The following is a 26,758-nucleotide window of genomic DNA, read 5'->3' as shown; positions in this document are numbered from 1 at the left end:
AGATCACACGAAAGGCTGTCTCCTTGTCTGAAACCTCTTTTGGTACCAAACTCTTCGGAGAGGTTCTTTCCTATTTTAACTGAGGACCTCGTGTCAGTTAAAGTCATTTTGCAAATACGGATGAGCTTTGCGGGGATACCAAATTCAGATATGGCTTGGAATACCTTTGAACGCAGCGGGCTGTCGAAGGCAGCTTTATAATCGACAAAAAGGTGGTAGGTGTCGATCCGTCCGTTTAACACTTTTTTAAATTTTTTTGAAAAATGTGTATTTTTTCCATACCGTTTCCCGTATAAATTATAGTTTTTTTTCACACAAATGAACATTTTTTTAATATGTATATGAGTTTTTATAAAAGTTATATAAAAACTCAAGGAGTATTTGTTTCAATTTTGGAAAAAAAAATTAAATTTTCCGAAAAAAAATTTAATTTTTTTTTAAATTTAAAAAAAAAAATTCCAAATTTTTTTTTAATTTTTTGTTTTTTTATGGTTTGTTTATTGGAATTTGGTTGGGTGACGTAGGGGATGGAAGATACCAAGGAATGGTCCTGACCGGCTTTAACATGGCAAAGCCCAGGATTTATCTTGGTCCCTCTTTCATCTCAAGTGGACACTGACCTCCCCGTGGTGTCACCTGGGGAACTGCCTTTAACACCCGTTAAAGGTAGTGAGCTAAATGTGCCGCGCGTTCACCCATAAGAACGTTAAAAACTTGGGTTTGGGCGTTGGGTTAGTAACCCTCCCCTAGAAAAAACAGGCTACTATGAAAAACGAAAGAAAAGAAAAACAAATCCCTCAAAAGTTGACGACCCCCGCAAACGTTTTAAGGACCATGATGTGCGAATCTGCACCTTTAATGTTCGCACTCTTTATACGCAGTTTACGCATTGGCAGATTTACTTGAAAAGTACAAGGCCGACATTACTGCCATACAGGAAATACTATGAAACTGGAAAGGCGTCACAACAACACCTAGAGGTGACGCAGTGTATTATAGCTGTCATGACACAAAGCATGAGTTTGGTTGCGGATTTGTAGTTGGTCGGAGGTTAAAACATCTGGTCTCCAGCTCCACCCCAGTGAATGAAAGACTTGCTGCAATTCTATTAAAAGCAAAATTCTTCAACATCTGCTTTATTTGCGCTCATGCTCCCACTGAAGAAAAGGAAGAACAGACCAAAGATATATTTTACGAGCGCTTAGAAGAGACTTATGACCGTTGCCCTGCCCATGACATTAAAATTATACTAGGCGATTTTAATGCCAAAATTGGAAAGGCCCCACAGTCGGGAAATTCAGTCTCCACAGCGAAACATCTGACAATGGTATGAGGCTGATAGACTTTGCAGTTGCAAGAAACATGGTAGTTAGCAGTACCAGATTTAAGCATCTCGATATTCATAAGGGCACCTGGCTGTCGCCAGATCAAAGAACAAGAAATCAAATTGATTACGTTGTGATAGATGGAAGACATGCATCAAGCGTGTTGGATGTACGATCATTCCGAGGTGCAAACATAGACTCGGACCACTACCTTGTTGCAGCAAAGGTACGTACCAGATTAAACGTAGCAAACAAAGTGCGAACAGACAAAACACGGAAGTTGGACATCGTTAAGCTGCAATTACAACAGATAGCCACAGCATATTCCACTCAACTGGCCCAACTGCTTAATCAAAGCACTCCTCGTCTCGATAACATATCAGGACAATGGCAACACATTGCCTACTCCATGCAAACAGCCGCAAAATCAATACTTGGATACCAGAGACCTCCACCAAGAAATCCATGGTATGACCAGGAGTGTCGTGCTGCTAGCGAAGAGAAAAATGAGGCATTTAGAGCTACTTTACAATCAGTAGCAACGCGTGGGTGACGTAGGGGATGGAAGATACCAAGCAACGGTCCTGACCGGTTTTAACATGGCAAAGCCCAGGATTTATCTTGGTCCCTCTTTCATCCCAAGTGGACACTGACCTCCCCGTGGTGTCACCTGGGGAACTGCCTTTAACACTCGTTAAAGGTAGTGAGCTAACATGTGCCGCATGTTCACCCATAAGAACGTTAAAAACTTGGGTTTGGGCGTCGGGTTAGTAACCCTCCCCTAGAAAAAACAGCCTACTATGAAAAAACGAAAGAAAAGAAAAACAAACCCCTCTAAAGTTGACGAACCCCGCAAACGTTTTAAGGACCATGATCTACGAATCTGCACCTGGAATGTTCGCACTCTTTATAGAGAAGGTGAAGTCTTCGCATTGGCAGACGTACTTGAAAAGTACATGACCGATATTACTGCCATACAGGAAATACGATGGATTGGGAAAAGCGTCACAACAACACCTAAAGGTGCCGCACTGTATTATAGCTGCCATGACGTAAAGCATGAGTTTGGTTGTGGATTCGTAGTTAGTCGGAGACTAAAACATCTGGTATCCAGCTTCACCCCAGTGAATGAAAGACTTGCTGCAATTCGATTAAAAGCAAAATTCTTCAACATCAGCTTTATTCGCGCTCATGTTCCCACTGAGGACAAGGACGAACAGACCAAAGATATATTTTACGAGCGCTTAGAAGAGACTTATGACCGTTGCCCTGCCCATGACATTAAAATTATACAGTCGGGAAATTCAGTCTCCACAGTGAAACATCTGACAATGTTATGAGGCTGATAGACTTTGCAGCTGCAAGAAACATGGTTGTTAGCAGTACCAGATTTAAGCATCTCGATATTCATAAGGGCACCTGACTGTCACCAGATCAAATAACAAGAAATCAAATTGATCACGTTGTGATAGATGGAAGGCATGCATCAAGCGTGTTGGATGTACGATCGTTCCGAGGTGCAAACGTAGACTCGGACCACTACCTTGTTGCAGCAAAGGTACGTAGTAGATTAAACGTAGCAAACAAAGTGCGAACAGACAAAACACGAAAGTTGGACATCGGTATGCAGCAATCACAACAGATAGTCACAGCATATTCCACTCAACTGGCCCAACTGCTTAATCAAAGCACTCCTCGTCCCGATAACATATCAGGACAGTGGCAAAACATTGGCCACTCCATGCAAACAGCCGCAAAATCCATACTTGGATACCAGAGACCTACACCAAGGAATCCATGGTATGATGAGGAGTGTCGTGCTGCCACCGAAGAGAAAAATGCGGCATATAAGGCTACTTTACAATCCGTAGCAACGCGTAGCGCACGAGAGAGATACAGGGAGAAAAGGAGAGAGGAGAAACGTCTTTTCCGCAGGAAAAAAAGAGAGAGATGGAAAAGCGGGAGTGTGAAAAAATCGATATGTACAGTATGAAGTCCGAAAATCCTACCAAAGAGTCAAGCAACAAACTGATGGCATTGGTACAGGCACATCCTCCTGTAGAGACCAGCAAGGTAATTTGGTAACTGATACAGATAGTGTACTCAGGATATGGAAAGAATATTTTTCAAAACTGTTGGTATCAAATATCAGCGAAGACGACGAAGATACCAAAGTCCCAATCCCAGAAGATGGTATTGAATGTATACCACCCGGCCAAGATGAGGTAAAGACAGCAATAAATCGGCTGAAGAATAATAAGGCAGCAGGGGTCGATGGCTTACTAGCCGAGCTGTTCAAAACCGGAGGCGACACGCTGATAAGGTGTATTCATCAGCTAGTTAGCACCATCTGGCAGGAAGAACGAGTACCCGACGATTGGAACCTGAGTATCCTGTGCCCCGTCCACAAGAAGGGAGATAAGACTGTATGTTCTAACTATAGGGGCATAAGTCTACTCCCTATTGCCTACAAGATCGTGTCAGGGATATTGTGCGAACGACTAAAGCCTATGGTCAACGAGATAATTGGACCATACCAATGCGGCTTTTGACCTGGCAAGTCCACCTTTGATATTTACCCTGCGGCAAATTCTGGAGAAGACCCAAGAGATGCAGATCGACTAAAGCCCATGGTCAACGAAATAATTTGACCATACCAATGCGACTTTTGAGCTGGCAAGTCCACCATTGACCAGATGTTTACCCTGCGACAAATCCTGGAGAACACCCAAGGGATGCAGATTATAAAGCAGCCTTGGACAGCCCGCTACGTCAAATGTATTCCAAGCAATGTCTGAATTTGGTAAGCAAAGCTCATTCGGCTTTGTAAAATGACTCTAACTGACACAAGATCTTCAGTTAAAATAGGAAAGAACCTCTCCGAAGAGTTTTGTGGCAAAAGAGGTTTCAGGCAAGGAGACAGCCTTTCGTGTGATCTTTTCAACATCCTGCTAGAAAAGGTTATACGAGAGGCAAACGTCAAAAGAAGTGGCACAATCTACACCAATAGCCACATGTTACTTGCTTATGCTGATGATATAGACATCGTGGGACGATCAGTAAAAGAAGTAACCGATACCTTTATTAAGGTCGAAGGAGCATCTGCTAAAGTGGGTCTGGCGGTAAACGGCGAGAAGACCAAGCTGATGGTGTCGACGCGCAATGCGTCCATTGAGATCGGACCAACTGGTGAAATTGGTTCCTATAATTTTGAGGTAGTATAAGAATTCGTATACCTCGGCACTGTCATAAACACAACAAACAACATCAGTTGTAAAATAAGAAGAAGAATTGTATTGGCCAACAGATGCTACTTTGGCTTAAGTAAGCAGTTTAAAAACAAAGCCACAACTCGCCAAACAAAAATAACGCTTTACAAAACACTGATACTACCCGTGCTGATGTATGGTTCCAAAGCCTGGGTACTTGCGCAAGCAGACATGGCAGTGCTTGGTGTGTTTGAGAGAAAAATTCTTCGAAAGATCTACGGACCGATCTGCGTTGACGTCGTATGAACCACGAGCTATATCTGCTATACAACGACATCAATATAGTTAAACGTATCGAGATGCAGCGATTGCTGGCTAGGCCATATCATAAGAATGAGCGATGATGAACCCGCTAAAAAGGCGTATTTATATAGACCCTTTCTGAAAGAAAGGGTGCTTCTATAGACCCTTTTTGAAAGAAAGGGTGCTTATATGGACCCTTTCTGAAAGAAAGGGTGCTTCTATAGACCCTTTCTAAAAGAAAGGGTGCTTCTATAGACCCTTTCTAAAAGAAAGGGTGCTTCTATAGACCCTTCCTGAAAGAAAGGATGCTTCTATAGACCCTTTTTGAAAGAAAGGATGCTTCTATAGACCCTTTTTGAAAGAAAGGGTGCTTCTATAGACCCTTTCTAAAAGAAAGTGTGCTTATATGGACCCTTTTTGAAAGAAAGGGTGCTTCTGTGGACCCTTTCTGAAAGAAAGGGTGCTTCTATAGACCCTTTCTGAAAGAAAGGGTGCTTCTATAGACCCTTTCTGAAAGAAAGGGTGCTTCTATAGACCTTTTCTAAAAGAAAGGGTGCTTCTATAGACCCTTTCTGAAAGAAAGGGTGCTTCTATAGACCCTTTCTGAAAGAAAGGGTGCTTCTATAGACCCTTTCTGAAAGAAAGGGTGCTTCTATAGACCCTTTCTGAAAGAAAGGGTGCTTCTATAGACCCTTTCAGAAAGGATCTATAGAAGATTCTCATTCGTTTTCTCCAAAGAGGATTTTATATAGAAGCACCCTTCTTTCAGAAAGGGTCTATAAAAGGCGTTTTTATACCCTCAGCATTTATGCTAACGAGGGTATATACACTTTCATACGGGCAAAATGTGCCTCATCGAAATAATGGTTTTAGACCCCAAGTATGTTTGGACGAAATGTGTTTAAGACAATTTGGAGTCGATTGAGCAAAGTCCGTCCGTTGGTCTGTCTGTCTGGCTGGAGCATAATAACTCTCGAACGGATCAACCGATTCGGTTCAAATTTTGGCTTTCGTAATATTTTTCCCAAGCTTAGTTTTAATTTGAAGATGAGCTATATCGGTCCACTCCTTCCGGTACCTCCCACACAAAAGTTCGAAAATGTTCGGAAAATTTGTGCGCACGATAACTCTTGAAGGGAGTAACCAATTGGGTTCATACTTTGCACATCCTGAAATGTGTACCAGACTTAGATAAGGTTTCAATATGGACTCAATCGGACCACTCCTTCGGGTACCTCCCACACAAAATTTCGGAAAAGTTCAGTTTAGGGCCATCTCTCGAATCGCTTTGATTTTTGTTTTAGCAACTTGTATTCACTGCTCCCATACGACGGTACAAGTTTTATAAGGGGCAAGTACATACTTCCTGAGAAAATAGCATGAATGTTGCAAAAAACCCCTATGACACCGCGTGAGGTGGTTGGAGCGCAAGATAACTCTAGAACGGATCTGTCGATTCGGTCCAACATTTGGCCTTAGTAATATTTTGTCCAAACATAGTTTAAGTTCGAAGATAAGCCATATCGGTCCACTCCTTCAGGTACCTGCCCCACAAAAGTTCAAAAATGTTCGGAAAAATTGTTCGTACGGTAACTCTTGAAGGGAGTGGCCGAATTGGTCCATACTTTACACATCCTAATATATCTACCAGATATGGATCACGCTCAAATATGGACTATATTTGTCCACTCCATCCGGTACCTCCCACACAAAATTTCGGATAAGTTCACTTTAAGACCTGCTGTCGAATCACTTTAATTTTTGTTGAAGCAAATGGATTCGCTGCCTCAATTACGATGGTAAAAGTTTTTTCAGGGGCAAGTCCATACTTCTTGAGCAAACAGCCCGAAGGGTGTAAAAACCCCCTATGGCACCATGTGTAGTGGCTGGAGATCCACTTCGATAATGGTCAATGTCGATCCATTCCTTTTAGTATCTCCTCCGCAAAACTTTTGATCTTTAATCCTAATCAAAATTTTTGTCTGTTCAAACGCCCAAAATTTTTAAAACCCCGTAAATACATTTTTTTTTGTTTCAGCAAAGCCGACTGATACTTTTTTACTTGTTTTAATTTTTTTCTATTTTTATGGTTTGTTTTGACCTTTTTGGTTTGACCTTTTTAAAGAGTTAGAACATTTGAAAAATTCAAAAACACTCATATTTTGATGCAAACTATTAAAAAAAACTCAAATTTTTAACTTTGACCATGAATTCCTCTTCTACCGCTAGACCGAATTTAGTATCGGAAGGATGAAAGTGTTATCTGTCCAACAAAAACAAAAAAAGTATTATGAAAATATCTCTATCCGTTCAAAATTTACAGAGTTTTTTTGACCAGGAAAAAAAACGATTCTGAACCACTGTGCGTCGTGTGTTTTGTTGTTTGTTTTTGAGTAGTAAGGATAAGGGTATCCTCTTGCTGATGAAGGGATAAGGATTGGTGGGAAGTTGGCCTAAGAGGATGACAAGATAAACATATTGTTTTTTGCCACTTTGGGTCACAGGGTTTTTTGTTTGTTTTGTGAAAAAGGGGGTGGGGAGATATAAATGGTGGGGGTGCCAATGAAATGAATAAAGTTTGGTGTTATTTTCCAATAGCGTTTTTTCATTTTCTGCGGGTGTGTTTGCCAATTTATGGGCCAACAAAGTTTGTCATTTTCATTGATTGCATACTTCAGTGTTGGTGTGGATTTTTTATGGCGTTTTAAAACACTGCAAGCCGGCGTAAAGGGGTATGCGGCGAAAGATAGCGCAAATAAAAGAGCCAAACATGGGGCTATATAATGTCTATCGGAAATCAATGATGAATGCTGATATTGCAAATTTTAAGTTTGAAATTGTTGTTCTATGGGTATTTCAATATCTTGTTTTATATCTTCGGTAGGCCCTTTTATTTCCTTTGGTTTTGGGGTTGGTTAAAATTTTGTGGCCAAGTTTTATAACTTTTTTTGTGGCCAGGATGCCGCAGTGTCTTTCTTTATGGGCTAACTCTTTTTTTTTCATTTTATTTGGTTTTGTTTCCTCGTTCATCCATTCATTCATTAGATATTCTTGCCGCAACAATCCAAATGAGCTGTAATAATGGTGTGTCGGCACACATAAGCAATGTGAGGACGAGCACAATGATGTTCCTGATGATGGTGATGATGGCTTTGAATGGCAAGAAAAACAAAACAAAATTCGTTAGCAAACTCAAGTAGCCGCACTTTGAAGCCACACTGGAATGCCACAGCAGAAATTCTGTGGAAAAATAGCAAAACAAGCTGAGAATACCACGTCCCACCTAAATCTCCCACCAGCTAAAATGTTAGTAGAAGCACTAGAATTCTGATATGTGTTTTGTATATATTCCAGGAAAAGTGCTTATATACTCATTGACACTACTTAGTGTTCTCTGTTCCTACACATACTCGTGTGGGCGACTTGGTTGCTGGGTCATATGTTTGCCACTCGTCGTTATTATGATGACAGGATAAATGTTATCCTATTGCCAGCCACCACATTGTAATCATCCCAGCCATCGTCTATTGTCTAATATCTATTTGCTGTTTATTGTTTACTCACGTCCAGCAGCAGCAGAGCAGCATTACTTGAAATGGGTCGTATCCATGCCATCATAGCAGCAAATGTAACACTTTTTGTACTTTTTTGTTGAAGAAGAAGAAGTCAAGAAAACAATATAAAAGGAACGAAAACAGAATACAAAAATAGCTTCAACTAGTTAGTACTCCACTTGGAAGAGTGTTGACGTAGTTCCCATAATGTTTTATGGCGAATTAAATGTGTTTAGGAATCTTAAAGATGTTTTTCCAAGGAAGACAATAAGAATGGGAGACTCCCATGGTCAGGTTATTCCGGAGAGCAATACTAATGTATTTGTTCACCGATAATGGGTAACATAGAATCATTCCGTTGTGCAGATACCCAATGACTGTAAAAAAGAGAAAATAACAGGAATTTCGGACCCAGATCATTGATTTAAAAATAAATAAAATTTTCGTATGTAGCAAACTAAGTTGTGTAAGTTTCCTGTGGAGAATTTGATGCGTTTCTGGCGAAGGTATCAAAAACTGTGGGCTTAATTATTCCAGTGACAGATTCAATCAACACACCCTACATGTATAAAACCCGTAACCCTTCTTATCCGGTCTCATTTAGGCCCCACTATTATAAGCAACTCGCAACATGCCTATATTAAAGGCAAGTCAGTAAATACTGCCTTACACGAGGTGGTTGGATGTAATAAGAGGAATATGGAGGGATCGGGCTTCACACTTGCAGCCTTAGAGGGAGCCTTCAGCAATGTAAAGCTTGAATCCATTCACAATTCGCTCATCAACGCAGGAATTTCCTCTATCCTTGTTAGGTGGGTTAATGAGATGCTGAAGAGTAGAACATCAACTCCCATCTAGGAGAGAGTTCCGTAAGGAAAACTGTTTGCAGAGGTACGTCACAGGGACGAGTTTTTTCACCCCTCTTTGGCTCCTTGTAATAAATGAAATTCTTGTGAAATTCAACCAGCTAAGGACGTAGGTAGTAGCTTATGCTGACGATGTTATTATCCTCATTAGTGGCAAGTTCTTGCCTACCATATCATACCTTATGGAACGTGTTTTAGTGCAGCTGTCTCGCTGGGCTCGCCCAATTTGACTGGGAGTGAATCCAGCAAAGACGGAACTAGTACTATACACGAAGAAGCGCAAACTTCGCGAATTCCTGCTATCAAACCTGGATGGAATTGCCTTAATACTTTTTTCGGAAGCCAAATACCTCGGTGTTATCCTGGCTGGAAAAGGAACACTGAGGAGAGGGCAAATATGGGTTTTATGGCACTCTATTCCTGCAAGAACTCCATTGGCAAAAGTTGGGGCCTCAGACCAAAGGTCATACACTGGTTGTATGATACAGTGGTTCATTCCATACTTACCTGCGGCGGGCTTGTCTGGTGGAATGTTCTCGGAAATAGTGCACTTCTGTCCAAATTATCCAGTGTTCAAAGAGCTGCATCTCTGCTCATTTCTGGTGCTATCAGAAGCACACCTCAAACCGCTTTGAATGTGATACTTGATCTCCAACCTCTGGATATCATTACTCATTTTCAAACGGCGAGGCCGGCTTACAGGCTCCGGGAGACAGGGGTGTGGCAGTGTTCCCGATTAGGACATGCAAAGGTCCTTTCTCCTTTTAACGAACTACTTGAGTTCAGTGGACTTAATCACATTAGTGATTACATATCCACTTCACTCAACTTCAACCCAATAAACGTGGAAATTCCCAGCGGATGCCTGGTCTAGTGGCAATCCTCCTCTTGACGGTTTTGACGGCTCCAAGATGGAGGATGGCACAGGAGCCTGGGTCTACTGCGAGAATCCACCAATTCAACATTCCTTCAAATCCAATGATAATCGCAGCGTCTTTCAGGCAGAGATTTTTGCCACCAGGAAAGCAGTGGAGATGGTCAAAGAACTTGAGAGCAGCCTTGAAGGACCCGTGACTATATTGGCCGATAGTCAAGCAGCCCTTAAGGCCCTCATGTCGTGGACAATAAATTCAAAAGCTATCCTTGACTGCAAAAACGCTCTACTTGAAGTACGTGATATCGCTGGTATTTGCTGGGTTCTAGGACACAGTGATATAGCGGCGAACGAAGAGGCGGATGAATTAGCACGAGGTGGCTCTCATTCGACTCACTTGCCGGTAGAGTCATCTACCAGACCACCAAAGTGCTACTACATCCGAAAACTTCGAGACTTCTTTCTTGAGAAAGCAGGGCAAAGATGGCAAACGGAACTTGGTTGCAAGGTTTCCAAGGCAATCTGGCCTAGCTACTCTAAATACAGAACCAACTATCTCTTTTCTCTAAATAAGTTAGGGATAAAGACCACTGTAGGACTTATTACTTGTCATCGCATGGTCAGATCCCTTACTTCTAGATGGGACAACAGTAGTGTAGACTACTGTAGGCTATGTCAAGAACCAGAAGAAACAGAGACGGTCGAACATCTACTATGTAGGTGCCGCTCGCTTTTCACGAGGAGACACCGATTCTTCGGTAGATATGAGATAAATACATATACCAATTTGCCAAGAATCTAACATAGCTTGGCAAGAAAATCTAATTAAATTTTTCTGCTTCTCCCAACAGGAGGATAAAAACTGCAGCTCTCACCACAACCTCAGCAGCCTCACACCCATATCCATAACCATCGGCCAGCTCTCACCTACACAATTTTTTCAATTCATCACATCAAACCACAAATCACATTACATCCACAAATAATAATCAATCCAACAACTATCCGACATCCTGTTCACCTACTTACTTCTTACACATCACTTCAGAATCTGCAATAGACCAATCACCAAACACAACTTTTTTTATGATGATCACAATGGACCTCAAGGTCTCAGAGTGGAGTAGCTGCCAACAATGGTATCTTATATTACAAGAACATCATTTAAGCGAAGGTTTTGGAACATTATTGAGAGAAGTACGGAGAAAAACATTAGGTAGGTGTTGGTTCCCCTAGTAAGAATTATATATTAATGCAGTCAGAGCACATGGACTATCATTATTAAAAATTTCACATACAATCCGAAAAACGGTCGATGGACTCGGTCCTAGAAGTTGCTGTAAACTGTGTTTATTAGAATTTTCAAAAATTGGGAGTCACTCTTTTCGTGACCAGGGGCCACAATAGATCTTTTAGGCCATTCCAAAAATATTTAAATTGGTATAATAAACCTTGGCTTCAATTAAATTTTCAAAAATATTGGTGACACGACCAAAAATTTGCCGCATCGAAATAACGGTTTTAGAACCCAAGTATATTTGGTCGAAATTCGTTCCAGACAATTTGGAGTCGATTTAGCAATGTCCGTCTATCTGTCTGGCTGGCTGGAGCGCACGATAACTCCCGAGCGGATCAACCGATTCGGTCCAAAATTTATTCGGAAAAAATTTGCGCAGGATAACTCTTGAAAGGAGTAGCTGATTTGTTCAATACTTTACACATTCTAATATATCGACCAGATATAATTCAGATTCGAATATGGACTATGTTTGCCTACACCTTCGGGTACCTCCCACACAAAATTTCGGATAAGTTAACTTTAAGACCTGCTCTCGAATCACTTTGATTTTTGTTGAAGCAACCTGCATTCTCTGCCTCAATTACGACGGTAAACGCTTTTTTCAGGGGCAAGTCCATACTTCTTGAGAAAACAGGCTGAAAGTTATAAAAACCCCCTATGGCACCATATGTAGGGGCTGGAGAGCACGATAACTCTCGAACTGATGAATTCACATAGGCTGAGGGTATATCTCGACTTATACTTTTTTTACTTGTAGCCATACCGTTTCCTATATAAATTACAGCTTTTTTAATTTTTTTTTTAAATTCTTTAACATTTTTTTTTGCTTTTTTATTTTTATAGCTTATTTATTAGGGTTGAAACATTTTTAATATATAGTGCAGCATCTTCGTTTTAGCGTTTAGAGATTCGAAAACTTCACTGATAAGGGAGCTACATTCATTTTATCCCAAAAATAGTGTGTGATGCTACATCCTCGGTTCTTGATTGATCGCCTTGAAATATATACATATATATATATTGATATAGATTTTCATGGTGAACACTGAAATCGGATGCGGACAAAAATTGTAGGCACTTTGAGCAAATTAGCGATATTTTATAGGTTTTGAATGCTAAAATGCAGTCGATGCTACATCTTAGCCTCCAAATTAAATTTCGAAAATTATATACAACTTAAAAGATATTGTCTTTCTGTACATGAAAATCATAATCACGATTTTGATAATAACGCGATTTACATGTATTTTAAAATGCGTTCAAATTAAAATGGGTTATTTGACCTGTATTTCCATTTCAGAAGCCTTGAGATATACACTGCCGCTCACTTGAATAGAACCCCCCTGCAAAATTTTATTCAACCTCCATTTTTTTCCGATTTATACAAGATATGAAGTTTTTAACTTTTATTATATTTAGCTTCATGTGTTTGGAGTAAACTTAGTCATTCATTTCCATTCAAATCCAATTTATATAAAAATTATACAAGAAAAACAAAATAAAGTCAAAAATTGGAGTAAAAAATTTGGCTCATTTGAATAGCACCCCCCCTTTAAAATTTGCGAATACAGAAAGATTGTATTAGAATATCGATGCATATTTACTCTATATTGAAAACGAAGTACTTTCAGTACTATTCAGTAAAAGGATATCCCTCCTGATTAAGGATACACCCGGTTATCCTGCTTTTGTAAGGATTCTTTAAATACTCAGGTGTAATGCCATACAAAGCTTGCTTTTTTCTGTCAACAAGTTTATTATTGGAAGCGTACTGTCTCCTAGAGTCGTATATTTTACGCTTTAGTCGTTCCCATACAGTTTAGAGAACATTTACCACTGTAGACTATGGTGGCCCCTCCAGGATATCCGCATTTCTATTCAAATCTTTAAGTTTTGATGACTCGAAGTGTACAAAAGTTTAGAAAATCGTGATGAAATTGCCACCCGGGATATCTGAAAATGTTTCTCAATACTGGAAATCCCTGTTTTAGAACTCCTTTATAAGTTGTCGTGCGCATTTAGGGTGAACTAAATTGACGCCCAAGTCCTTGATAATTAGTAATGCGTTCCAGCACAATAAAAACACATTCATCGCTACAGAAACAATTTAGAAGATGGTCTTCCATTCAATAGAAGTGAAAATAATAGTTATAGAGTTATGCAATTGTTTACTTAATGAGGAGAGCCCTTAATAATTATGAAGGACTTGGGCGTCAATTTCTTTCACCCTAAATGCGCACGACAATTTACAAAGGAGTTCTAAAACAGGTATTTCCAGCATTGGGAAACATTTTCGGATATCCCGAGTGGCAATTTCATCACGATTTTATAAACTTTTGTACACTTCGAGTCATCAAAACTTAAATATTTGAATAGAAATGCGGATATCCTGGAGGGGCCACCATATTCTACAGTGGTAAATGTTCTCTAAACTGTATGGGAATGACTTAAGCGTAAAATATACGACTCTAGGAGAGAGTACGCTTACAAAAATAAACTTGTTGACAGAAAAAAGCAAGCTTTGTATGGCATTACACCTGAGTATTTAAAGAATCCTTACCAAGGCAGGATAAACGGGTGTATCCTTAATCAGGAGGGATATCCTTTTACTGAATAGTACTGAAAGTACTTCGTTTTCAATATAGAGTAAATATGCATCGATATTCTAATACAATCTTTCTGTATTCGCAAATTTTAAAGGGGGGGTTCTATTCAAATGAGCCAAATTTTTTACTCCAATTTTTGACTTTATTTTGTTTTTCTTGTATAATTTTTATATAAATTGGATTTGAATGGAAATGAATGACTAAGTTTACTCCAAACACATTAAGCTAAATATAATAAAACTTAAAAACTTCATATCTTGTATAATTCGGAAAAAATGAAGGTTGAATAAAATTTTGCAGGGGGGTTCTATTCAAGTGAGCGGCAGTGTATCCTCAGCAGCCCAATTACCTTCCTCATTTGGAAAATGTCGATAAAGAAAAATCTGTCTATTTTATTGGGAGATTTAAGAAAAATATTTTCCAATATTTTCTTCTACATAATGCATGTGAAAAAATATTTTTTCAACTAAATAATTAATTTTTTATCAAAATATGTGCTTATTTTGGCCGTAACATCGAAACTATAATACCAATCGGTATGGTTTTAGTCTCATTTGATTAGCTGCGAAGTTTTGATCCACAACATTTTTTTAAGTAATTTTATGAAAAAAAAAACATTTTGAAAAAAGTTGACTTATATTCAATAATTTATCAATTTTATGTACATTTCGCTAATTTCAGAAAAGGTTAGTTTAAGAACATAAATAAAAAAGCAACAAAAAATTCAACATAGGTCCAACTTTAGGTATAGTCCCCATAGAACGGTACCCCCTGATTCCTTGCATTTTGGGGGTATTGACCACATCTTTCAATGAAATTGGTTAAAATTTGGCTTCCGGTACTCACTAGTATTAGAAAACCTTGTTGCAAAAATTTTAGGCTGCCCCCTGATAATTATCGATTAATATAGGTCCACCCTTTGATGCTGTCCCTATAAATCGGTACCGCCCAATATTCGGTATTTTTAAGGCTCTAGCCATAATAGTCAATAAAAATGGCTGAATTTTTCAAATATTATGTTGAGGACCACATTTTACGTATCCTTCATATAACTGAAATGCACAATGTCTCTTCTATATATTTAAAAAGCTAAAATGTATCACCTGCACATTTCAAAAAATGACAAAAATACCCTGAAAGGTGTCCTTAGTATTTCGGGAAAAAGTTACAAAGATGCGGAAAGTTGCAGCTGAAAGAATTTAGTTGGAGGGAAAGAGGGGTAACATAACTAAAACTTTACATGCAATTTAATTATACTGAAGAAATTACATTACAAAAGTCCTTCATACAACACACGTATTCAATAATAAATCCACAAAATTAACAAACACAAAACTGCATAAAAAATAAGTTAATACATTGTTTTTCAATATTCTAATTAAGTTTGGTCAATATAGAGTTCATTTAGTTTGATATTAATATTTTACTTCCACCTAACTCTTACACTGAATACACCTCGAAATCCAACCTGCTAAATTTTCTCTTCTTTTGATGCTATTCTCGAAGAATACAGTAAGAAATAATCCATAACAAATTTATTTTAAAGATATTTAACATGTTGAGAGTAGATATGAATACATTTGGTACCAAAAATTAGACTTCCCTTTTTTTAATTTTGGCCAATGGCAGCGACCCCTGTGCATTGGGACACCCGGTCAAATTAATGATATGTTCTCGCAACCCGTAATTTTGTTTGGCACAAAAAACAGTTTGGTCACATATAACGCTATAGGTTGGTGTGTGGTAAGCTATGCCGCGCCTGTTTGTATTACCGTGAGAGCCATCCTAATCACCATATGTTGGAAGGGACTACCCCACCCATCTCATGTCAGGAGGGATCTTCATGATCTAGAAAGAGAGTTGCAACGTTACAAGAGAGAAGCCCCAGGTCAACAAGCCTATAAAACAGGTTCAAACGTCATTCACACAGACACAGTCGCAGATGCCACAAACAACTATCGAGTGAATGCGGTCCTCGGAGAATATCCCCCATCTATCGCAGCTGAGGAGGGTCAGCCACCACGACAGCCATCTAAATTTTTATAGGGCAAGAATTGATGACACGGTGCAAAACATATGCCCGCCATGCGGTACAGGCCCGCACAACAATCTACGCCTTTTCAACTGCCCTGCCAAACGTACTCAACTAACTCCAGTAGCTTTGTGTAGCGAAGCAGCAACATTTCTAGAACTGGCGATAGACCCAGAGTCAAATTAAGCAGAAACAAGTAAAAAACAAGTAAGAACGGCGTTAAGTTCGGCCAGGCCGAACTTGTTATACCCTCCACCACAAGTTGTATTGAAGTCAAATGGAATAATTAGTTTCCTTTCGTGTGTGAAGAAGACTTAATACTAAATTTCAGCAATTTCGGTAAAACAATGTGAGGCACCATTCTTTGGGGGCTATTTCAAAACGTCGATCTGTACCGACAAATTTCTGACGGAATGTTTTTAGGCTCAAAGAAGACTAAATACCAAATTTCCTATATTTCGGTAAGAGAATGTGGCTAAAACTTAAAAAATACCAAAAATCAAGAAGTACGCTTCTATGGTGATATAGGGAGACGTGGACCTATACTGATAATACTCTTCTGGAATATTTAATAACTCTTGGACGACGAAATAACGAATTTCGGTTGGATATTGACGTCACAATCTTCAGTACATATTACGAAAGTCGGGAGGTACCGTTCTATGGCGGCTATATCGAAACGTGGACGTATACAGACGAATTTTAGTCAGAAATGGGGCAATATGAAAGCGTGGACCTGTACAGACATATTTCTGGCGAACAGTTTTATATTACATTGAAGACTAAATACCAAATTTCAGCCATTTTGGTGGAATATTGAAGACAACACCTTCAAAATACGAAAAATCGGGAGGTACCTTTCCAGGGGGGCTATATGAAGGCGTGGACCTATACCGACAAATTTAAAGGGGAAGTTTGAGTACCCCCAACGAAGTCTAAATACCAAATTTCAGCCATTTCGGTGGAATATTGAGGCCACAACGTTCAAAATACCGAAAATAGGGAGGTACCGTTCTATGGGGGCTATATGAAGGTGTGGACCGATACCGAAAAAATTCTGGGGGAAAGTTGTATACCCCTAAAGAAGACTACGTACCAAATTTCAGCCATTTTGGTAGGATAATGAAGCTAAAACCTTAAAAATACCGAAAATCGGGAGGTACCGTTCTATGGGGGCTATATGAAGGTGTGGACAGATACCGACAAAATTCTGGAGGAAAGTTTTATACTCCTAAAGAAGACTACGTGCTAAATTTCAGCCATTTTGGTAGGATAATGAAGCTAAAACCTTAAAAATACCGAAAATCGGGAGGTATCGTTCTATGGGGGCTATATAAAAACGTGGACCGATATATCCCATTTTCAATACCAACCATCCTGCAAGTAATAAAAACTTCTGTACCAAATTTTGACTCTCTATCTTTAAAATTGCGAGCTGTATCTTGATTTCAACAGACAGACGGACGGACGGACAGACGGGCATGGTCAAATCGACATAGAATTTTATACTGATCAATAATATATATATACTTTATAGGGTCTCCGATGTGTTACAAACGGAGTGACAATTTTAATTATACCCTCCATATGGTGGAGGGTATAACAAGTAAAAAAGTATCAGTCGGATTTGCCGACAGAGATATACCCTCAGCCTATGTGAATTGGAACTTTCATCTACGGACAGATCGAATGTATTTAGGGTATTTTCAGAATTTTGTGGCACTTTTTGGATTAGGATTAAAGTTCAAAAGCTTTGCGGAGGAGAGAATGGACCGACGAAAGTGGATCTTATTTTGAGAGTCATATCTTTTCGATACATATCGCGCCCACTAGTCATTTCAGTGGGTCATCGTATATCATTTGGACCAGTATGGCAGGAAGCATGGACTGTCCACGGAAAACATAATACCTGACCAAAATTTTTAAAGTTCATGTTAGCGAAAATTTCTTATTTAGTAATGATGTAAACCTTATTTTATACTTATATTACTGATGAAATAATTTTCATTACTATTTCTTAATTAAAATGACGTAAGACTTCTTGACCAATTCCCCTTGTTTTCAGAACTTTGTTGACAATATATCAGAGTTAATATATGTTTAAACAATAGATATATTAATAATCGCATATACTTTTGGGTGTATCATTTATCAAATAACTCACAACCACAGTAAATGTTATGTATTTCTGTGATATAACTTCGGTAAGACCAAAAGAACGAGTATACAATCGGAAAACCTTAGAAGGATCTTAACCTTTCCTTTGTTTCCTACTTCACAAAAGCTTAAAATCATGGCTTCAATATTCCACTGCAATTTTATTGAGTAATTTATGGAAGGAAAATGGGATTAGTAGAGAATTGATTTATGCAGAGGGGACGTTCGGATATCATGGCGTTATCCACTAGTATTTTTTATATTTGCAGGTACATTTAGGAGTTATATAAATAAAGGACACGTGTCTTCTTTTTTGTCTTTTATCAAGCTGCGGTGTCAGAATATGGTTACTGTTACTGTCATTGAAGTTATCACAAAGAATTTCTGAATGCCGATAGTGGTTTTCTTCATAGAGAACTAATGCTGAGCAATAGTGAGTCTATCCATGATGAAATTCTAGCACCAAATCGTGCGTATGTAATGACAAATTCTGTCGCCCAATTGTTCATCTGTCACTAGACTACTTTGGCGTCCAATAATCGGACTTCTTTTATATAAATTCTTGTTTCCTATCGTGGATTTTCTCATAAATTGATCAGGAACCAAGAAAACTCTTGCCTTGCCAGTCTTGAATACTTTCAAAATGAAATTCTGGCACCCCGAATTTTAGCATAAATAAATGAACACAATTTTTCCCAATTTACATTTTTTATACTCTCATCCTTTAGTCAAAATGTGTGTGGTTTAGGGCCAAAGTGTGTTTGGAAGAAATCTGTTTCAGAAAATTTGGAGTCGACTTAGCTATGTTCGTCCGTCTGGGTGGCTGCCTGGAGAACACGGTAATTCTCGAACAGATCAACCGATCGATCCACTCTTTCGATAACCTTCCACAAAGTATTTGAAAATGTTTCAGAGAAGTACAGTTTAAGACCTTTCTGGATAATTAGTAAAAGTACTTGTGTACACTTAAGACCTCAGTAGTCATGGCTTCACTTCCTTTATGCTAATAATTTAGTTATAACTAAAAATATGAAATAAATAAATTAATAAATATAAAGACCTCAACAATTGTTCTTGCCCATCTTCCTGAGAAAATGGCCCGAAAGCTGTAAGGAACACCCCATCATGTGTAGTGGCTGGTGCGCACGACAACTTTCGAACCGGATACTGCGTTGGTCCAAACATTGTTTACAGCAATATTCCTGCGAGCCTTATATAAAGTTCGCAGATGGTGATTTTCGGTCTACTCTTCTGGTATTTCCCACCCAAAATTCAAGAATTTTATCTACAGAGGTGTATGCGATTTTTCTTGAACGGAGCAACAGATTTGTTCCAAACTTGGGTTTTAGTAATATTTTGTCCAAACTTAGTTTTAGCTCGAAAATGGGTACATTCCAACAAACCTTCAAAATAGTTCTTTAATGCAGTTTAAGGTCGGTATTCTTTGTGTTTAGAGCGGTATTATGTTTTATTTTATTTTTTTTTATTTATTATTCATACATTGTAATGCCAATAAGTCAAATAGACCCAAGGTAGCATCACCATTAATACAATAATTAAGCTTATACACATGACCAGATAATAAAATCATTCACTATTCCGTATAATTCAAATAATTTAACAAAAATCTATATAGCAAATTCAAAGTATAAAAAAATCAAAAACCTATGAATGTTTTGGCTCCCCAGCCAATAAAAATCAAATAAATTGAAAAATTTTTCCTTGGCAAGTCTATATTTTTTCTTAAAAAACTGAATTGAAAATGACACCCAAAATAAGATATACTTCCAAAATGAACTATGTCGGTCCGGTCCATTTCTTCAGTTACCTCCTTCGTAATATTTGTGATCAATGATAAAATTTTAAAAAATGATAAAACATTAAAGTTTTAGTTCACACAGGCTCAGGGTATATTCCTCTCCGCAAAGCCGAATGATACATGTTGAGATTTTGATTTCGTTTGATTTCGTATGTCGTTATAAAGTCCTTTGCCGAAGAAGGAAAAAGGAACAATTCTAGCAATGTGCATCCATTGAAAGTACTTCCCAAAATACAAATCCCTGAAATTCAATGTAATTTCGAAATATTTGAAATAATATGCAATAAATAAAATATAAACATTGACCTCATTATCAATAATCTTGATTTTATTAACATTCGAAAGATCGAACAAAACAAAAAATTACAACAGAAAAATCCATGTTTGTACAATAAACATTTACTCATTTTTAGGAAGAGACGAGTTTCAAATAATCTTAGCGGACAAAACTGCGGTGGAATAGAAATTATGTCATAAAAATGGTTGATATTGTTTCTTGTTGCAAATTTCCAACATAATAAAGAATTTGTAATTTTTAAGATGTTCAAAATAGTTCATTGCAAATACCTGTTAGAGGCTATAGGGGTTCTTTAGGTTTTCACGATTTAGCTTGGAAACCGCGAGTTCTATGTAAATGGGTCTAAAGAAAATGTTGTAGCAGAGAAAATTCTCCACAAGATTGGCCTTTATGATATTTTCGTAGGTTTTACCGTTTTTGAGATATAGAATTTCAAATTGAGACAATGCACTGACTGTATCGCCTCCTTATAAAACAATGTCATTACTGCAATTTCCCAAATTAAACTTATATATCTTGAAAATGGTACAACATAGAAAAAAATAAGTCATCCAATCTTGTAGAGAATTTTCACAGCTTCACTATTTTCTTTAGTCCCATTTTGATATGACTTAAGATAAAAACCTAAAAATGTGAACTGAACCTCTATATCTCAAAAATGGTAAAACCTACGGAAAAACCTAAAGGTAGGTCTTATAGAGAATTTTCACAGCTACAACATTTTCTTCAGACTCATTTCGATACGACTTGCGGTTTCCAAGCAAAATCGTGAAAACCTAAAAAATCCCTAAAATTGTGAATTTTGATCGCGATTTATTTAAAAATCCCTCCGGCGATTTTTTCATTTTTTTTTTATTTTTCTTATCTATGAACATTGCTGTTTCAGAATCCGCGGGCTTTTACCTTTGTAATTGAGACAGCGATTGCAAGTAGCTTCAACAGAAATCAAAGTTAGTCAAGAGCAGGTCTTAAAGTGAACTTATCCGAAATTTTGTGGGGAGGTACCCGAAGGAATGGGCAAATATAGTCCATATTCAAACTTGATCTATATCTGGTACATTTATGAAGTTTTGTGGGGGAGTTACCTGAAGGATTAAACCGATATGGCTTATCTTCGAACTTAAACTAAGTTTGGACAAAATATTATGAAGGCCAAATTTTGGATCGAATCGGCGAGTTATCGAGAGTTATCTTGCGCTCCAACCACTACACACGGTGTCATAGGTTTTTTTAACCTTTCAGGCTATTTTCTCAGGATGTAGGATCTAAACCTATTTCAATAAAATCCATCAAGAACCGTGGATATAGTATCACACAGTATTTTTGGGATAAATCGGATACTGCTCCCATGCCACTAAGTTTTTTAAACCGCTGTTTTCGAAAAAGCGTGAGTGATGTGGCAAAAAACACTTAAAATCCGGCTTCAAAATGTCAGCATCCATAAATGGTAGATGCAGTGGAAATTTTGAAAAGTGATACGTTTGAAGTGTAATTTTCATTTTGTATTCTTCTACTTTTACTTTGGACATATGTCCGCCATTTGAATGGTTTAACCAGCAATCGAATAGCAACGTAAAAAACTCGCTAGCTTAAACTTTCACGCAAATTACATTTTTGCCACATGTTTGAGCTTTGTTGAAAAACACTTAATTTGATCCAGTAATAGTCATACAATAGTTCGCGTATATAATAGAGCAAACCTTGGCTTCATGGAAACTATATTTTTTTGGCCTTTACTCATATAGAATTTGGACCCAATTTATTGCTCCGTTCAATGGATAACATGTTAACTGACCAGTAGACAGATGGGCGAATGGAATGGATATGCCACTCTGTTTTGACATTACCACCTGCCGAATTCTACCTCCTTCAATGAGCCACCATATTAGACCCCATCTGCAACAATTATTGGCACCTTTCGCTTTCCGTCCATCATCCCCCCAAACACCCATTGAAAAAAAAAGAAATTAAATTAAATTGATAATGATAGTTAATAAGTTCTTGTCAACTTGGAAATAAGCAACAATAACAACAAGTTAATTATATTTATAACAGCGATTTAATTAATTTCATTCACCGTTTATACCGCTAATTGATGGTCATTAATTAAATGTTAAGCAGAAATGAGGCTGCGTTATTACAATTAAAATAAGAAAAATGAGCATTTTTTGCAGCTACAAAGGAACACTATAAATTTAAAATGAAATACAAATTTTCTCTGTGAATATTTTATGACAATACAACAATAGCAACAACAAAAAATGAACAACTTTTTTCATTTAAACCACGAAAGAAAACCACTTGTCAGTTGAGAGGGCCACAAGCACGATTTTTTTAGCCACTCTACTTTGGTAAGTGGTCAGTCAAACCAACAGTGTGAAATCACAATGACCAGTGGTGAAAAAATTGGTTGCTGTTGTTGTTGCTCGGTGCTGCTGTTGTTAATGATTGAGGAATGACAGTCATGTCATGCTATGGCATGGCCTGACCAAACCAAACATTCAATACAATTTCACAAAAAAAGAAAAATCAAACTGCAATGATAATCCAAATGCTGTGAAACAATTTGAAAATTGTGTGTGTTTTCATTTCACACACATACACACAACGATAATGGCAAACATGCACACCTTTCTGTGTATGACGAAGACTAATAAGCCAAGTTTTGTGCAGAAGTTTTTTCCTGCTGCTGTTTATTTTGTTTTGTTCTCCTCCAAACAAGAGCAATGAATGCCTCTGATATGAATCTTTTTTGTTGTTGTTTTGTATAAGCCAATGTTATACCTTTATTATTGCTACTGTGGCTGCTCTGCTGCATGCTCCTGCCTCGACCGACAACAACAGCAATAATAGCAACACCATCAACAGCTGCCATTTATAAGCCAACATGCCATTATAACGGACAAAGCAACAATGCAGGCGTATCGACACTCACACACACGCGTTCTCACACACACCGTCAGACATGCTTTCATGCTATTCATTTCATCAGAAGCGAGACATGAACATTTATCCATAGACACTTAAACACTCATTCATAACTACAGAGCTATGAAAAATGAGCTTTAAACAACAAATTCACCCAAAGCCCCCCATCCCATACTCATGAACTTGGACTTGTTTGTATGAACAAACAACAGTGCAGGTAATTAGAATAGGAACAATAATCGTAGTTTCAGTATTTTTTATTATTTTTTTTACCTTTGAAGCCATTATCACACTATGGTCACAAATCCATATTTCGAAGCTAAAGTAATGTTAGGGGCCTTTTCGTGTAGAAATGCATCACCCTCTATACTTTGTTATGATCAAAAACGAGCGTCACTGAAATAATGGTTTTTGACCCCACATACATATATTAATACAAAATCCGTTTCAGATAATTTGAAGTCGATTTAGTCATGTCCGTTGGTCCGTGTACCTGGCTAGTTGACACGATAACCATTGAAGGGTGTAACTTATTTGGTCCAAATTTTGTATATCGTAACATTTCTTTCAAGCTTAGATCAAGTTCGGAGATTGACTCGTTTTTCTTTTGGCCCCAATTTCTTTGGGCCAAAACTCCTAGACATTCTACCGATACTAACTGAAATGAGATGAGTACGATAACTTACGAATTGTGTATCGAACTTGACCGTATTATTCCATAAATTTCAAAAATGGTCTACATCGGTTACTTTTCTAATAAAAGTGCAAAATGTTCACGTAAGTGCAGTTGGAAGATCGTTTTGAAATTTTCCTGTGTACAATGATATAGTGTTTTTATACACGGTGCTCTTGAAGCAACTTTAAATGGAAGGTGCTTACACCTGGGAAGTTTTTAGGGATTCTGAAACTGAAATGTTCATAGATGAGAATAATCAAAAAACAAAAAAAAAAAAACAAAAAAAAATCGCCGTAGCGCTTTTTAAATAAATCGCGATTTAAGACAATGCACTGTGGTTCCGCCCGTGGACAAAAATCGACAAATTTATGGCGACAAATTTGATTGCGATTGAAATAAAAATTCTCTAAACATATTATATTTTTAATATCCAATATCATGTTTACCAACTTAAGTTGAAAACAGATCCAACGTTTAAGTAAAGTTTTGTGTTGGGCGTTGAAAAAAAAAAAAAACAACAAAGAACAGGCCGACGCCGACACGAAAGTCCAGCGTTGATCTGTTTGCCGGCATAAATTTCAAATGAATTTGAATTTTTCGGCATCATGCCCAACAGTGTAAAAACGTCCAAAACGACACAAAACTTTACTCAAACGTTTGATGTGTTTTCAGCTTTACAGCGGTAATAAGTCAAGTTAAGTCGATGGATTTGAGATTTGTATGTGGTGCTTTAAAAACGAAAAATAGATCCGCAAAACATTCGTAGCTTATGAGTGAAATTATAAAAAATTAAAGAGCTAAATGTTAAATTTCCAAAATGAAACTTATAGTTGATGACATTGACAATATTCTTACGAAAAAAACAAATTAATAATTCGTTTTCTAACTTCCTTAAAAATAAATTCTTTGTAAATGACTTTTTGTCCTATTTTTGATATCATTACTATATGGAGGATATATGGGAGAGAGGTGCGAATACAAATAAAACGTTTGTTCACATAGCCAATCCTCTTCAAACGTCAACCTCACCCACTGTCCACCTGAGACTTGGTGTCCTCTGTTCATGCAAACGAGGCTCTGGCGACCGATCATGGGCGGCATAATCCTAAATGCAGCATGAAAGAAATACCTGCAGCACATTACATTGGAGTTCTTTTTAGACTCCTTGCTCGATTGTGATGGGATCAAACAATAGGGATGGCAGCGGAGGAGCCAATAGTCTTCAGAAGATCTACTATCAAAAAACCCTTACCTAGAGGGTAGCTGGCAGTCCCAGCACTAGGTGCGGGATTACAGAAACTTCAACAAGCAATACAAGAACTGTTAACCCTTCAATGACGACCTATGGATTTAAAACCCGGATTATGATTGGAACATGGAATGTAAGAACACTCTCTGAAACATCGAGACTCAATCAAGTCCAGAACGAAATGTCTTAGTATCGTATAGATGTCCTTAGACTAAGCGAAGTTCGTTGGCTGAAATCCAACAAAGCCCTCCTAGGATATAAAGCCATACCCGAGCGAATCATCCTGGCAAGGCTCAACTTAAAATTCCGCAACATATCTATCGTACAGTGCTACGCCCCAACGGAACCCAAAGATGATGATTCAAAAGATTTATTCTGTTCTCAGCTTGACTCGGCTATAAGCTCTCTGCCAAAGGGAGACATCAAGCCTATTATCGGTGATTTTAATGACACAGTGGGTTATAATAACAGCAATTTAAGTACGGTTATGGGCACACAAGGCCTTGGGAACGTAAGAAACGATAACGGCGATAGACTTGTCGATTTCTGTGTCAGAAATCGTCTATTTATTGGCGGCTCCAAGTTCGCCCATAAAAACATCCGTAAATACACATGGGAATCACCAGATGGCCAAACGCGAAATTTAAGACCGGCCGTCATAAATCGCCAACATCAAAAGCGCAACAAATTAAACCTCCTGCGACTGCAATCCGCAGAAACGGCCCGCAGATATAAGGTAGGCCTAACAGGAAAACTCCGGGGAAACAACATGATAAACACATGGGACGATATAGCAACAACGTGCAGAGAAGTAGCAACGTCCGTCATTGGAACTGCGCAGCAACCAGTAAAAACCATGGATCAGTAACGAGACTCTCAATGCAATAAAACATCGCAAGCGATTGCGCAACATTCTCCTAAGAGCCAAAACAAATGAGGCTAAAGTACTAGGCAAATCGAACTATCGCGTTGCTGCAAATATTGTTAAGCGTTTGGCCCGTAGAGACAAACGTCTATATTTCAACAAGCTGGCTGAACAAGCAGAACAGGCTTCTAATATTGGTAATATTCGTAGTGTATACGAAACCATTAAGCAAACGAGTGGTAACAATATTAGACCTATAGCAGCAATCAAGGGCGAAAATGGACGTGAACTAAGCAGCCCCGAGGAGCAAATAGACCGCTGGCGTAAATTCTTCAGCCACCGAGGAGCCAGCAGGTAATATGTCTCAACCATATACTTCAAGTCTGCGCCGCAACCCAAGAAGAGTCGTAAACCTGAAGTCACTTTAAAATGACAAGGCAGCTGGTCCGGACAACATACCCTCGGAACTACTTCGGTATGGGGCAGAACCCATCGCGCAAGTTCGCGCAATTATTAGAGACGTGTCGGAGACAAATGTCTTTCCCAAAGAGTGGAAGAATTGTACTATAGTAACTATCCCAAAAAAAGGTGATCTCACCGAGTGCAAAAATTGGCGAGGAATTACATTATTAAATGCAATCAGGAAAGTAATGGCTCAAATTCTGCTTCAGCGTATATCTCCTGTGCTCCATTCGAA

General features: G+C 38.2%; 2 protein-coding genes across 2 annotated transcripts in view; one reads left to right on the top strand and one right to left on the bottom strand.

Annotated features, from left to right (window-relative positions):
- mAChR-B (muscarinic acetylcholine receptor) overlaps positions 1–26,758 on the bottom strand; it is a 267,866-nt gene that overhangs the window by 34,540 nt on the left and 206,568 nt on the right. The window lies entirely within an intron of this gene.
- Positions 10,292–26,419, top strand: LOC141391979 (uncharacterized). Its single transcript, XM_073964798.1, has 3 exons — positions 10,292–10,534; positions 25,525–26,060; positions 26,119–26,419. Exons 1-3 carry the CDS (start codon positions 10,292–10,294, stop codon positions 26,417–26,419), a joined length of 1,080 nt encoding a protein of 359 aa, XP_073820899.1.

Source organism: Musca autumnalis, unplaced genomic scaffold, assembly GCF_047663935.1.
Source record: "Musca autumnalis isolate F117 unplaced genomic scaffold, ASM4766393v1 scaffold_1, whole genome shotgun sequence".
In the NCBI taxonomy this organism is placed as follows: domain Eukaryota; kingdom Metazoa; phylum Arthropoda; class Insecta; order Diptera; family Muscidae; genus Musca; species Musca autumnalis.
This window is presented reverse-complemented; position numbering and strand designations above follow the sequence as displayed.